The 13,929-nt window shown below is 32.3% G+C and overlaps 1 protein-coding gene across 1 annotated transcript in view; it reads left to right on the top strand.

The window, feature by feature from the left end:
- LOC139499625 (neuroglian-like) overlaps positions 1-13,929 on the top strand; it is a 35,417-nt gene that overhangs the window by 8,487 nt on the left and 13,001 nt on the right. Inside the window, exons 2-8 of the mRNA XM_071288366.1 lie at positions 3,091-3,204; positions 3,459-3,570; positions 4,230-4,408; positions 5,719-5,904; positions 7,764-7,895; positions 11,444-11,543; positions 12,906-13,102. Of these exons, the coding sequence (XP_071144467.1) occupies positions 3,141-3,204; positions 3,459-3,570; positions 4,230-4,408; positions 5,719-5,904; positions 7,764-7,895; positions 11,444-11,543; positions 12,906-13,102 (970 nt within the window). The 5' untranslated portion in view covers positions 3,091-3,140. The remainder of the gene's footprint in view (positions 1-3,090; positions 3,205-3,458; positions 3,571-4,229; positions 4,409-5,718; positions 5,905-7,763; positions 7,896-11,443; positions 11,544-12,905; positions 13,103-13,929) is intronic.

The raw sequence follows: 13,929 nt of genomic DNA, 5'->3' as shown, positions 1-13,929 counted from the left end.
AAGAAAACCTTTTATTAATTTTAAGAATAAATTGAGAAAGGAGGGAGAGGGTATGTTAGTAGAAATTGATTTTAGTGTTTTTTTTTCACTTAAACTAAAATTAGAATATAATCTGCAACCACCAATTTGCAGATCTAATATTTTGTTCGAGAAATTTTAAAAGTATTCATAGGGAAAAAATCATTATGTTAGTACAATTCCTGTAATTGTTAAAATAAAATAGAATAAAAACGTTCTACCACACCTTTGCAGGTCTGATATTTTTGGAGCTTAGTTTGATAAAGCGACTAGCTCAGTTAGTAAAAAATATGTATTTTTTTCTACTGTGTCTACTCAACCAGAACATTCAAAATGGTGATTCAGATGAATGGTTTTACAAATTGAAACTGCTAAGTCAGCATACAAAATGTAGCAAATACTTGATTTGTTTAAATATTAAACCTGTCAACAAGATGAAAGATTTTTTAAAAGCCTAGTTCATTGTCAGATTAGCTTTAGAGATTAAATCCTCATTTGAATATTGAATTTAAATGTAAATTTATTTTAAAATTTAAGATACACTCTAGTTGGAGAGACTTTTTCATTGATTTATACCACAAATCTAAAAAGTGACTTAATTATAGATACACACACATAAGAGCCTGCTATTCAGTGGTGGTTGTCTGGGTTGCTATCTCTCATATTTGTTTTTTGATTATAGTTATGTACATAAACCAGACTGGTGGGTTTTTTGTATGAATTGTTTTAAATTTTTTCATTTCATATGTTTTATAGCTTAATATAATAGGGTTTTGCTCATTGTTGAAAGCAGTTCAGTGACTTACATCAGTGTCACATGGTATAAGGAGGATTATAGTTCAGAAAGAAACCCACATTTTCGCTGTTTAAAACATCTCTTAAGTCGTCGTAAATTCTTCAAAACAAACCAAAAACCAGCTTCTCACTGCATTAGTTCAAAGTGGCCCCAGTTTTACTGGTTTGAGAAAAATTATTTGACAACCATTGTCAGCGCTATAATCTGTGCATTCATACCCATTTATATGGCCATATTCAGGATTGAGGGGGTCCAGTGTAGACGGATTATTATCATTACCATAAATTGCCTGACATTCTCACTATAAGATGTGGCTTACTTTAGTGCCAATGAGTCAACCTTTTATTCAGAAACAATACAAAACTGCCTGAAACTTTTTTATACCCCCGCTTTGAAAAAAAGGGGGGTATACTGTTTTACCTCAGTCTGTCCTTCCGTCAGTCCATCAGTCCGTCAGTCCTTCAGTCTGTCAGTCAGTCAGTCAGTCAGTCCGTCCCATGAATATTTTCGTCACATTTTTCTCAGGAACTACACTACCAGGATTTCTGAAATTTGGTTTCAGGCTTGATATAAGTCAGCTATACCGTGTGATGTGTTTTCAGATTCATCACTCAACAACTTCCTGTTTACCGAACACTTGTTTGATTTTACACATGATAGCCAAGTTGAAAATTTTTCGTCACATTTTTCTTAGGAACTACAATACAAGAATTTCTGAAATTTGGTTTAAGGGTTAATATAAGTCAGCTATACCGTGTGATGCGTTTTCAGATTCATCACTCGACAACTTCCTGTTTACTGAACACTTGCATATTTTTACACAATTAATATTATCCACTTGCGGCGGGGGTATCATCAGTGAGCAGTAGCTCGCAGTTTCACTTGTTTTTTTTATCTATATCTAATACATCCATGAGGCACATTATAAGATTTATGACTTGGTATTTTATAATTCAGTGTTAATACCTGACTGTGACACTTTTACATGTCCAGCTGGTAGCCCCACTGCTATAATATTCACAGTAGTATAGACCTCAGTAATTTATATATGTTAAATCACTGAACCAGAAGTTTATCAGATGAAAGAAACAATACATAAAAAAATATTGATTTAAAACCCTAATATTGATGATCCAGCAGTTTAGTTTTGGACTCTAGTTTTTTTTTTTTCATATATGAATGACAATATATAATGTAATTGAAGTAATTATATGATACACAATTGTTAACAATACAGCTGATTAAACAATAACATGATTAACTGTGTTACTCATCCAGGAGTGCTTTGACCGGAAGTTTACATTACATGTAATCGTCCTTATACGGAATGTTTGATTAAATAAGTAAACATAATTCTCCGAAGTGTCTATTGATTTTCAGTGTATTTATGAAGGTCCTTTATTTCTTATAAGCATTCTAAAAAACAAATAGTTCTTGTTTTTATAACAACTTCATTATCAGAGACTTAAACAAAGAAAGTAGATTTAAATGCTGAGACTAACTTATTATAACCCTTCAGAGATCCCCAGGTTATCTCAGGTATGCCTTTATTTACCTGGATTTTGTTAACCAGGTGTATTAATCATCTTTACCTCTCTGACATTTTTGAGTTATTGTGTGTACAATGCATTTTAAAGTATAGGACGGATAATTAGTAAACCTAAGAAGTAAGTTGAAAATTTAGTTTCAGCTGCCATCAGAATTTGTTACGACTCGACTAGCTCGAGATCTATATTAAGAAGATACATTGGTAAATACTGATTAAGATGGTACTTTGTGATAATTATACATCAGTACTCTAATAATGTGTTTATGAGTATAATTGAAAGGATGTGTATGTGATCTTAAAGCCAAATTAGCTCAACCACATTTAATGCTAGTGTCAAGTCAGTGATTCTGAGACTTTACCCTTCAGGCTATGACCCCATAGCTGCTTTCTGGGTTAAAGATTATTTTTTACTTTCTATAGAATTTCCCTATAATTTTAATCTAATTTTTCTTTATCTTACATGTTATTGTTATTATGAACACATCTTACATTGGAAACAGTATTTTTATGACACCTCTAGGAAGTTAAAATAGCGAAACACATTAAAATAAAGGGAGATAATCTGAAATTAAAAAAATCAATTCCAATACAAATTTTTATTGTAATAATATTAGATCCAGAGCATGTGACAAAACATAAACATGAATGCTCAAGGAGCAAATATTTCAGTTTTCCATTTTGTTATGAATTACATATATAACTATATTTAAATTTAATCTATTTTCAGATTTATAAACTGCATTTGAAAAGAAAATAGAAGCAATATTAAAAAAGAAAATGAAGACATTAGTTACAGTAATACTTTTTGTTGCTATTTTATCGATGATACAATGTGCCGATCGTAAGTATTGTTATTTTGTATTTTTTTTAACATGATACATTTGTAATAAAAATGCAAAGCTTCAAATGGGTGACAGAAGTAAGGTACATGAACTAGCATTGTTTTTAAGGTTTCATAAAAGTAAATATTTGCATTCTTCATGATGTGTTTTGTATGCAGCATTTCCTAATTTGAATTTTTATAATTTTTTGTCCATTGTCTATGGCAATATTAAATGCATGCAAAGAGAACTGAGAAATATGTGTTTATTTTAGCTGAGACACCACCACAGATCACAAGTCCATTCCAAGATTCATATTATATGAAAGAGGAAGATGATACACCAAAAATGTTCAAATGTAGTTCTACCGGAAATCCTGCCCCAACGTAAGTTTTATGTTTAGGTCTACAGGCATTCTTGCAACAACATAAGTTTGAAAATTTATAGATTATCATTGGTCATTTCAACAAGATTGAATTTCTCGCTTGAGACGGTACGACGAAAGTGAGAAAAGCAATCGTGTTGAGATGACCAATCATAATCTGTTCATCACTTTTTACCTTAGGTGGTATTTGCACCAATAACTTGTAATATCACTCTGCTGTGCTGAGAAAGGAAATTATCAATAAGTTAGATCAAAGGGAAATTTCTTAAAATAGCGATAAATAAAAATAATGACAACTGACAACCACAGTCCAGTGGGTGAAAATCTTCTTGAACTAAAAACATTTTTTCAACATTTTGAATTTTTAACTCAAAAGCAGCACAGTAGCCTCTGTTTTATTACCAACACTATAAGTATCTCGTCTTAATATACAACATATATCAAAACATAACCAGAATTCAAAAGAATGGGAAATAATATACTGCATGTACCCTAACTGCTAATGAATACTAATAACAAAATAAGGAAAATTGGGAATGGGAAACAAACATATTTTTAATTTTAACCTAGTGAATTAAATTTGATATTATCTCACACATCTCTGGTTGATATATAGGTGCAGTATTGAAAAAGCCATTTAATATTTTTTATTTTTTACAGTTACGAATGGCGTAAAGATGGTAAAGTGTTCTCTAACAGCCTACAGATAAGTTCAAATAAGATGACAGGAGAACTGACTATTACCAAACCAGAGGTAGTTGACTTTGGAACCTTTCAGTGTTTTGCTTCCAATAAACATGGGTCCGCAATGGCTGCACCATTCAAAGTGGAAAGAGCAGGTAAGTTTATACTATATATTATAGGTAAAAGTGCAAGGATTCAAAAGTTGTCTATGCATCAAAATATATTTTATTTGGCAATCGCCAATGGCAGTCAGCAGGGTAAAAGAACATCAGTTGTTCGACCTGTTAGTCAAATGCGTTTTGTTTAAATATACTTTTCACTTTTTTGGTCTTTTGGAAAATGTTGTTTGTGCTGTATTTAGACCCTTCTACAATGACATTTGTTTTACATGCACACGTATAAAAATTGTGGTTTTTAGCCAACGCAATCATAGGTTTGAACAAAGTTTTCAATTTAGACTTGTTTATTTGTCTTAAATTGATTAAATCTCTATATTATTTATATATATATATATAAGTACGTCTGAGCCAGTGACAACTCTACAACAGATTTATTCATCGGATCACCAGCAGTGATTGTGATACATGGCTGTGTACATTATGTATATACAACTCATCTAAACATCAACCCAACAATGTTAGATCTGTAAATTTGCTTTCTCAAATTTTTTGTTCTTCCCTCGCCGGGATGGGAACCCATGCTACTGAGATATCGTGACACCAAATCGCCTGCACTGTAGCCCTCCTGCTAGAGCTAACGACCACCTGGGCTTCATAAAAATGAAGCTTTCGGTTGGCCGGGTGTTACCTTTCCACGTCAGTTTTAATCTAGCGTTGTACTGCAGTGTACTACAGTACATGACATATAAGGCATGGATATAATATAGAGATTTAATCAATTTAAGATAAATTTCTTTGAAATTTCATGAATGTTTGTAACACATTAATATCATGGCAAAACATAATGTCTTTTGAATGAAAAAACTCATAGGCTTAAAGTTATCCTGTTACATGTAGGCTCAAAATTTGTATATTTCATTTCATAAAAAGGAGTTCTTGTAATATTTGTTGTTTCGTTTTAAATTGTTTTGCATTTTAAATCGAACATTTATGGAGTTCAGCTAATCCATGTGGAAACTAACTCCATAATTATAACATGTCAAATATGGATTTGACATCTTATGAAAATAATGTGAATAAAAAGTTGCAAATGTTTGTGAGAATAATTAATTGGTTAACCCACATGTTTTATAGAGGTTTTTATTGTGTAAACTAGGCTGTGGACTAACAAACTTGAGTCCTACAGGTTTTATTCAATTTTTGAGTTTATCAGCCCAGTTTACAGACCAATAACCACAAGAAAGAAGGTGTTTAATCTTAGATAAATATGGCCCTTTATTGACATTTTGATTGTTTATCATCTAATTATTGTTTTGCTGCATGTCTTTACTTAACTATTTTTTTAGTTATTTTGAGCTTTACTGATACACAAGAAAGAAGAGTAGATGCTACTGAGAATGTGGAAATGTCAATAAAGTGTACGGGTAAACCCAAATGTGTACCAGGCAATGAGTGCAAGATTGAATGGAAATTAGGGGAGGGTACCAGTAATACTGTGGATGAAACAAAACGTATAGCTGTAGATCAAGAAGGTAGGTTTCTGTGTATTCAACACATAGTAAAGAAACTATAAAGAAGAAGTTATGATAGTGGTGCTCTAGCAGCAGTATTCTCCCCAGAAATATTTGTCTTGCCTTGAAGAAGCTATGAAGGTGATACTCTAGCAGCAGTGTTCTCTCCAGAAATTTTTGTCTAGTCTTGAAGAAGTTATAAAGGTGATACTCAAACCACAGTGTTCTCCCCAGAAATTTTTGTCTTGCCTTGAAGATGTTATGATAGTGGTACTCAAGTAGCAGTGTTCTCCTCAGAACCCTTTAAAGGTGCAAAAATTTGTGTTTTTTTTGGAGTGAACTATTGTGATGAGAAACAATCCACCTCAAATAATGTACACTACTAATGATTATCAAAATATACTGTGGATTCATTATTATTCGTTGGATATCAATTTTCCTGGTTTTATTGGTTACAGGTGAACTATGAAAATTCAAATGGTCCACAAATTACAGAAATTCTATAGGATGTGAATGCAAACCAAGAAATCAAATACCTTCTAAAATGCACGTTTTCCTCAATCCATGAAAATTGATACACATGAAAATAAATGAATCCACAGTATATTTGATTAATTTACGCACATATAAAACACATTGGTCATGTTGACATCACTACACACATATAAAACACATTGGTCATGTTGACATCACTACACACATATAAAACACATTGGTCATGTTGACATCACTACACACATATAAAACACATTGGTCATGTTGACATCACTACACACATATAAAACACATTGGTCATGTTGACATCACTACACACATATAAAACACATTGGTCATGTTGACATCACTACACACATATAAAACACATTGGTCATGTTGACATCACTACACACATATAAAACACATTGGTCATGTTGACATCACTACACACATATAAAACACATTGGTCATGTTGACATCACTACACACATATAAAACACATTGGTCATGTTGACATCACTACACACATATAAAACACATTGGTCATGTTGACATCACTACACAAATATAAAACACATTGGTCATGTTGACATCACTGCCTATTAATTTACACACATATAAAACACATTGGTCATGTTGACATCACTGCCTATTAATTTACACACATATAAAACACATTGGTCATGTTGACATCACTGTCTATTAATTTACACACATATAAAACACATTGGTCATGTTGACATCACTACACAAATATAAAACACATTGGTCATGTTGACATCACTGCCTATTAATTTACACACATATAAAACACATTGGTCATGTTGACATCACTGCCTATTAATTTACACACATATAAAACACATTGGTCATGTTGACCTCACTGCCTATTAATTTACAAACATATAAAACCCATTGGTCATGTTGACATCACTGTCTATTCATAGAGTTCAAATTCAAAATAAGAGACAAAATTCAAGTCTTTGCTGACCTAGAATACATTTTTATTTAGGGGCCATCTGAATCCAGGCTCCAGTTGAGGGTTTAAATGACTGTTTAAGACTCGGTGGTGGCATTTGGCTGTTTCCTGCTCTTTGATCAGGTTGTTGTCCAGTGGTTGTCCTTTGTTGGTGTGCTTCTTTAGTGTTTATTGTTTCTTTTTTTATATAGATAGTTAAGGTCATTGGTTTTCCTGTTTGAATTATTTTACACTAATCATTTTAAGGCCTTTATCGCTTGTTGTTCGGTGTGACCAAGTCTCCATGTTGAAGTCTGTATTTTGACCATATTGTTTACTTTTTACACATTGTGACTTTGATGGAGAGTTCTCTAATTGGAACTCATACCACATCTACTTAGTTCTAATTATAGGTACCCTACATTTCCTGTATTTCTAATTATAGGTACTCTACATTTCCTGTATGTAGAACTTACTGACGAATCATCAGCAGCCCAACCCTATGCATGTGGTATGAACAATGAACTGATGAAAGCTTTCTACAAGGGTGGCAATGTCATCATGACAGTCAGAAGAGGTAGGTGGATGAATCGAATATTTTGTTAGAAATAATTTGATTGGTCAAACAGTTCTGAAACTTGCTCTATCAACATGATGTTAGTTGATGTATATTAATTCTCAAAAGTGTATGTAGAGGTCAATAATGATGTAAAAATATGCCAAAATACAAAGTGTTACATTGCCCTTATGGTTGTTTAGGGGATACTGCCATCTTGAATTGTACAATCACAGTATATCAGTCTAGTTCTTTGTCCTATTCTGCAAATTTGGAGACAGATTTGCAATTTATAGAGGACACTGTTTATATAAAGAAAACTTAGTTATTCATTGCATTATCAAAATTGTTTTAACAAATACCAGCCAAATATTTGTGCTTTTAGAATAAATTTTTCAAATAAGCCATTTAAGGGGAGATAATTCTCTTAGTACAAAATTTATACTGGACATTTTTTTTTACTTGCTAGAAAAAAAGTTGCATGACACCATTTTCGTTTTAGTTTTCTTAAAGTATATTTGATAAAACCTTTATTCTCCTATTTTTTTTCAAAATTCTGTCTCATAGATAACTTTTATGCACAAAAATTTAGTTTTTCATGAACAATGTAAGCAATTTTGGCAATTTTGAACGACTTGTACCTTCAAAAATAGCACAGTGACCCATACTTTATAGATTTTTTTGAAAAAGGCATAGTAAAATCTTCATTTTGGCAGAGTATAAGAAACTTCTCAAGTTCTGTCTTTTTTTTTTTCTATACCCTGGAAGTTTTTTCTAAAGAGCACTAATTGCATCAGAAGAGAGGCTTTTTAATGTTAATAAATTTTGTCACTCTGCATGCACATTCGTAACAGTCAATGCTTAAAACTTGACAACACAGAAGTATATAGATACAGAAATATGGGAGTAAAGACTAGAACTGTCAGATTTAAGTGTATTTTTACATAACATAACATGTATCTTCACTTGAGTTGAACGCTCCAATCAATTTATTGGAAACTTTAAGTAATTGGTCAATGTAAGATAACTCTTTCAATTTTTTTTTTTCTTTCTTTTTGAACTGTCATCCCAGGTTTATGATATTTTAGCCGTAAGATTTATCACAATTTTTTGACACATCAGACTCTAGCTCTAGTATCAAACTGAAAACTGTACCCTTTGGTTGGGATTGGTTTTTGTTGACTCCTTTTAATTTGTAAAAAATTTCTGGTTTGTTGTACAGTTATGGGGGTTTTTACTTTCATATTTACAGCATCATTTAAACGTAGAAAAATTCTCCAATGCCATTTTCACGCTTTTGAATATTTTGTAATATTGTCTGAACAATTTCAATATGTACAAGATGGATGAATAATGCACTCTTGGTGCAGTAATGTTTTCAATTGACTAGAATTGTTGTTACCAAATATAATTTTTTGTAACAGAAAGACCAGGTGAGTTAAAGAGTTGTTTGGGTTTTGGACTTGTAGAGATTGGTGATGTTTTATCTCACAAACATATAGACTGGTAGGACGCATTAAAAATCTTTATTTACCTAAAATATATGTTGTTCAGTTTATGCCCATGGCTATTTTAGATAAGTGCAACACAGGGGACATTGGAAATAAGACACTATATTGCTATGTTTTCAAAAAAGTGTGAACAGTCTTTACAGGATGACAGGGTCAGAACCAGCCATTTTTCATGGGGGCGGAGGGGAGTGTTCCCAACCCAGTAGAAAGGAAGTGTCCAACTTTATGTCCCTATCCAAGAGCATTGATGGTCCAAAAAAGGGGGCGATTCCAACCCAGGAACCACTTTGTCAGGATCAGCTACTTCTATTATTGATTCATGTAATTTCCTGTTCAATACTCCTACTTTTGTTTTTTGCTCGGTACATTAACTGTATCTATATTGAAGTGTTTTATTGATAACAGATAAACAACAGATAAACAATTTCAAATGGATTCAACTTATTTTGATAATTGTGATTCCTGTTTCTATTTCAGGACAAAGTAAATACATTTTGATTTTTTCCACTTCACCTGGTTCCAATAACTTATTCTTTTGTTTCCTCAACAGTTTATCTCCCTGTAAAACATCTTCTTAGCCTTAGCACCTGAGTTTTCTAAACAACCTAATTAAAGCAAGGAATTGCTCCATAATTTAGTCATTTGTTTTAGTTTCAGCCAATTTTATAACAAAACAAGAATGTGTCCATAGTACACGGATGCCCTAATCACATTTTCATTTTCTGTGTTCAGTGGACTGTGAAATTGGGGTTAAAACTCTTAATTAGGCATTACAATTAGAAAGATCATATCATAGGGAACATATATATACTAAGTTTCACGTTGATTGGACTTCAATTTCTTCAAAAACAACCTTGACCAAAAACTTTAACTTGAAGCGGGACAGACAGACGGATGGACAAACTAACAGACGAATGGACGCACAGACCAAAAAACATAATGCCCCTCTACTATCATAGGCGGGGCATGAACTTTTTTATAAATAAATCACTATGTTCTATTGTTGCTAAGGAAATTGAATGTGCTGACAAAACATTTTAACAACAAAAATTTTCACCATGTAGTAAAAGTTCTTGTTTAAGAAAGAGATACATTTCCTTTTGCAAATAAATTATTTTTTTGAGGTTCCAGTTACACAGTACACGTTCACCAAGTTGCAGTGTTATGATCTGTGTTTCATTTCCCCTTTTCTTTCCTTAATTGTGTGCTATTCCCTGGAAAGCTGATGTAAGATGATATATATTTACTTAATAAGTTTGGAGAAAAAAAAAATTTTAGTATAGTAAAGTTTTTATTCACAAGTAAAAATATGCTTTGTTTGTGTTTTGGTTTAAAGAAATGTCAGTTTTCTCTAATAAGAATAAATCGGCATATAAAAATTGGAAAATTTTATTTGTTTTAATGTGGGTTCATTACTTTTCATGGAATACTATTTTGTTTAATTTGGTTGCTATGGTAATCCACTAATTTAAATGTTTCAAGTTCAACAACTGATGAATCCAATGTTGTATTTTTTGTTAGCAGACTATGACATAATCATGAAATAAAAAATATATGATTATAATGACAATTTTGGTCAAGTCATGAAAATTAATGCTCACAAAATAAATGAATTGCAGCAAGGAATTATAAACCTCGTCTTCATTCTTAGTATTTGTATGTATATGACAAACTTAATGGAGGAAAATAAAAAAAATATTGAAGAAAATTGTGACCACTGAGTGCCTTTACATAAATTCCCCTAAAATAAGCTTAATCATTTGTTTCTAAGGAGGCAGATGCTTGCTTTTACATTAATTTGAAATTAGGAAATCAACTGCATGAACAAATTATTTTAATTAACAATTATTTTAGAAAGATTTTCATAATACTTTATATAGTCTCTTTACAAAAATTATTGTAAGAAGAATATTGATCCAAGTTTAATAAACTTAAAAATGTAAGGTATTAGAATTTATAATGGACACCAACCTAAACAAAAGTACATTTATTCCCTATGTTAGGTAATTACACCACAATACTGTATATCTATTTATAGAATTGTACTTTCTGTTTCAGTTACCAATCCCAATTCGGTTAAACCAAAGGTTCTATTCAGCCAGGATGTGAAAGGTTTACTAGGTGGAGAGGTAGAACTACAATGTGTCTTCTCTGGATAGTAAGTATTCCTTTGCTATTAAAAAGGATTTTGAATCAGAAATTAAGTTTTCATGAAATAGCTGTTTATTAGCTCACCTGGCCCAAAGGGCCAAGTGTGCTTTTCTCATCACTTGGTGTCTGGCGTCCGGCGTCTGTAAACTTTTACAAAAGTCTTCTCCTATGAAACTACTGGGCCAAATTTAACCAAACTTGGCCACAATCATCTGCAGGGTATCTAGTTTAAAAAATGTGTGGGATGACCTGGCCAACCAACCAAGATGGCCGCAATGGCTAAAAATAGAACATAGGGATAAAATGTAGATTTTTGTCGAGCCTGCAACTTTTGTTGCAGAAAGCTGGACATAGGGATATTAATCCTGCGGCGGCTACGGCGGTGTAAGCTAACTTCATAAAAGCTTTATATTTTAGAAGGTGGAAGACCTTGATGCTTCATACTTTGTATATGGATGCCTCATGTTACGAAGTTTCTGTCAGTCACATGTCCAAAGTCCTTGACCTCATTTTCTTGGTTCAGTGACAACTTGAAAAAATGTTAAGATTTTTTGTAATGTTAAATTCTCTCTTATTATAAGTAGTAGGGTAACTATATTTAGTATGTGCGTACCTTGCAAGGCCCTTGTGCACGTCTGACAGTTTTCACTTGACCTAAACCTCATTTCATGGATCAGGGAACAAGTTTTGGTGGTCAAGTCCATATCTCAGATACTATAAGCAATAGGTATAGTATATTCAATGTATGGAAGGACTGTAAGGTGTACATGTCAAACTGGCAGGTGGCAACTGACCTTGACCTCATTTTCATGGTTCAGTGGTTAAGGTTAAGTTTTTGTGTTTTGGTCTGTTTTTCTCATACTTTTGCAATAGGTCCACTATATTTGGTGTATGGAATGAATGTAAGGTGTACATGTCATTTTCATGGTTCAGTTTTTGATTTTTTGATTTTTTTTAAATACTATATGCAATAGGTCAACTATATTTGGTGTAAAGAAATATTTTATGATCTAAGTGTCAGTCATGCAGTTTTTATTTGACCTTGACCTCATTTTCACGGTTCATTGTTCAGTGTTTAGTGTTTGTGTTTTTGGTCTGTTTTCTTAAGCTATAAGCAATAGATCAACTATTTTTGTTGTATGGAAGGATTGTTTTGAGTACATGCCTGCCTGGTATGGTTCATCTGACCTTGACCTCATTTTCTTGGTTCATTGGTCAATGTTTAGATATCTTGGTTAATGTTAAGTTTATGTGACAGTTGTAATAAAGCTTTATGTTTATGACTGTCAACAAAATATCAATGAATAGTAAAGAAAGCGAGACATTTCGGTGTGTGCACTCTTGTTTAATGCTAATTTATGTATTCCAGTCCAATACCAGATATTGAATGGTATTCACCTGAAAACACGAATATACAGCCAAGCAGCAAGTACAGTTTTAGAGACGGAGCTATTAAAAGAAACCTTAAGATTAAATCGTTAAGTGCCAGTGATGAGGGAATATATACCTGTGCAGCATCCAACATATTGGGAAGAGTTGAAACCAGGTTATATCTCAATGTTACATGTAAGTATTGTACCAATTTGGGACATTCCTATGATTTTTTTGGTGGTGGGGGGAGGGGCATAAGAGTTGTCTAGAATGGAATTAGAAAAAAAAGTCAGCACAGGAGTTTTGAGTTAAGATAAAAAAGCAGGATAACAATATAAGTAAAAAGTGTCAGGATAAACTAATAAAAAAGAGGCAGGACAGAGATTATAAAAAAAAAATGCAGGACAAAAATTTCATCAAAGTGTTTGTTACAGTGCGAAAACAATATTGTTTCAGTGTTATAAAAATAATTTGGAAAATGAAAATTATTTTTTTTTTCATTATAATTACTAACGTCTATGCAAAATCATACTTTTCAAGCTATATTTCTTACGTCTTAGTTATATATATTGTGAAAGTACTTAAATTCCTGGGGTACCAATTTTCATGGTTTTCGTGGATGACTTTATCCATGAATTTAAGTGTCCAAGGAAATAAAACAACCATTGTCCAAATCAAGACATGGAATGATCCCCATGTAGGTTTGACTATTGATATGATCCAGAGAATATGGTGAATAACTACAAATCGCGAGAATACTTTAATAGCAGTCACAGAACTACAACTGCATGCAGGATTATACCCATTTAATCTTTAATAACCTAAACTGTACAACTTTTGATCTTTCAATTCTCATAAAAAAATTTTTTATCGATGAATGTCAGATTTCCGTCAGATTTCTGGTATTGATAGTATGCTAGTATGATAAAGGGTTTATATCCTCTTAGTTCTCGTACATATGGGAAATAATAATTTAATGCTGGCTTGATTTTGATAAGAATTATTTGACAATTCAAGATACG

Source organism: Mytilus edulis, chromosome 12 (assembly GCF_963676685.1).
Source record: "Mytilus edulis chromosome 12, xbMytEdul2.2, whole genome shotgun sequence".
In the NCBI taxonomy this organism is placed as follows: Eukaryota; Metazoa; Mollusca; class Bivalvia; order Mytilida; family Mytilidae; genus Mytilus; species Mytilus edulis.
Note: the sequence above shows the minus strand (reverse complement) of the source record. Positions and strands in the feature narration are given on the sequence as shown.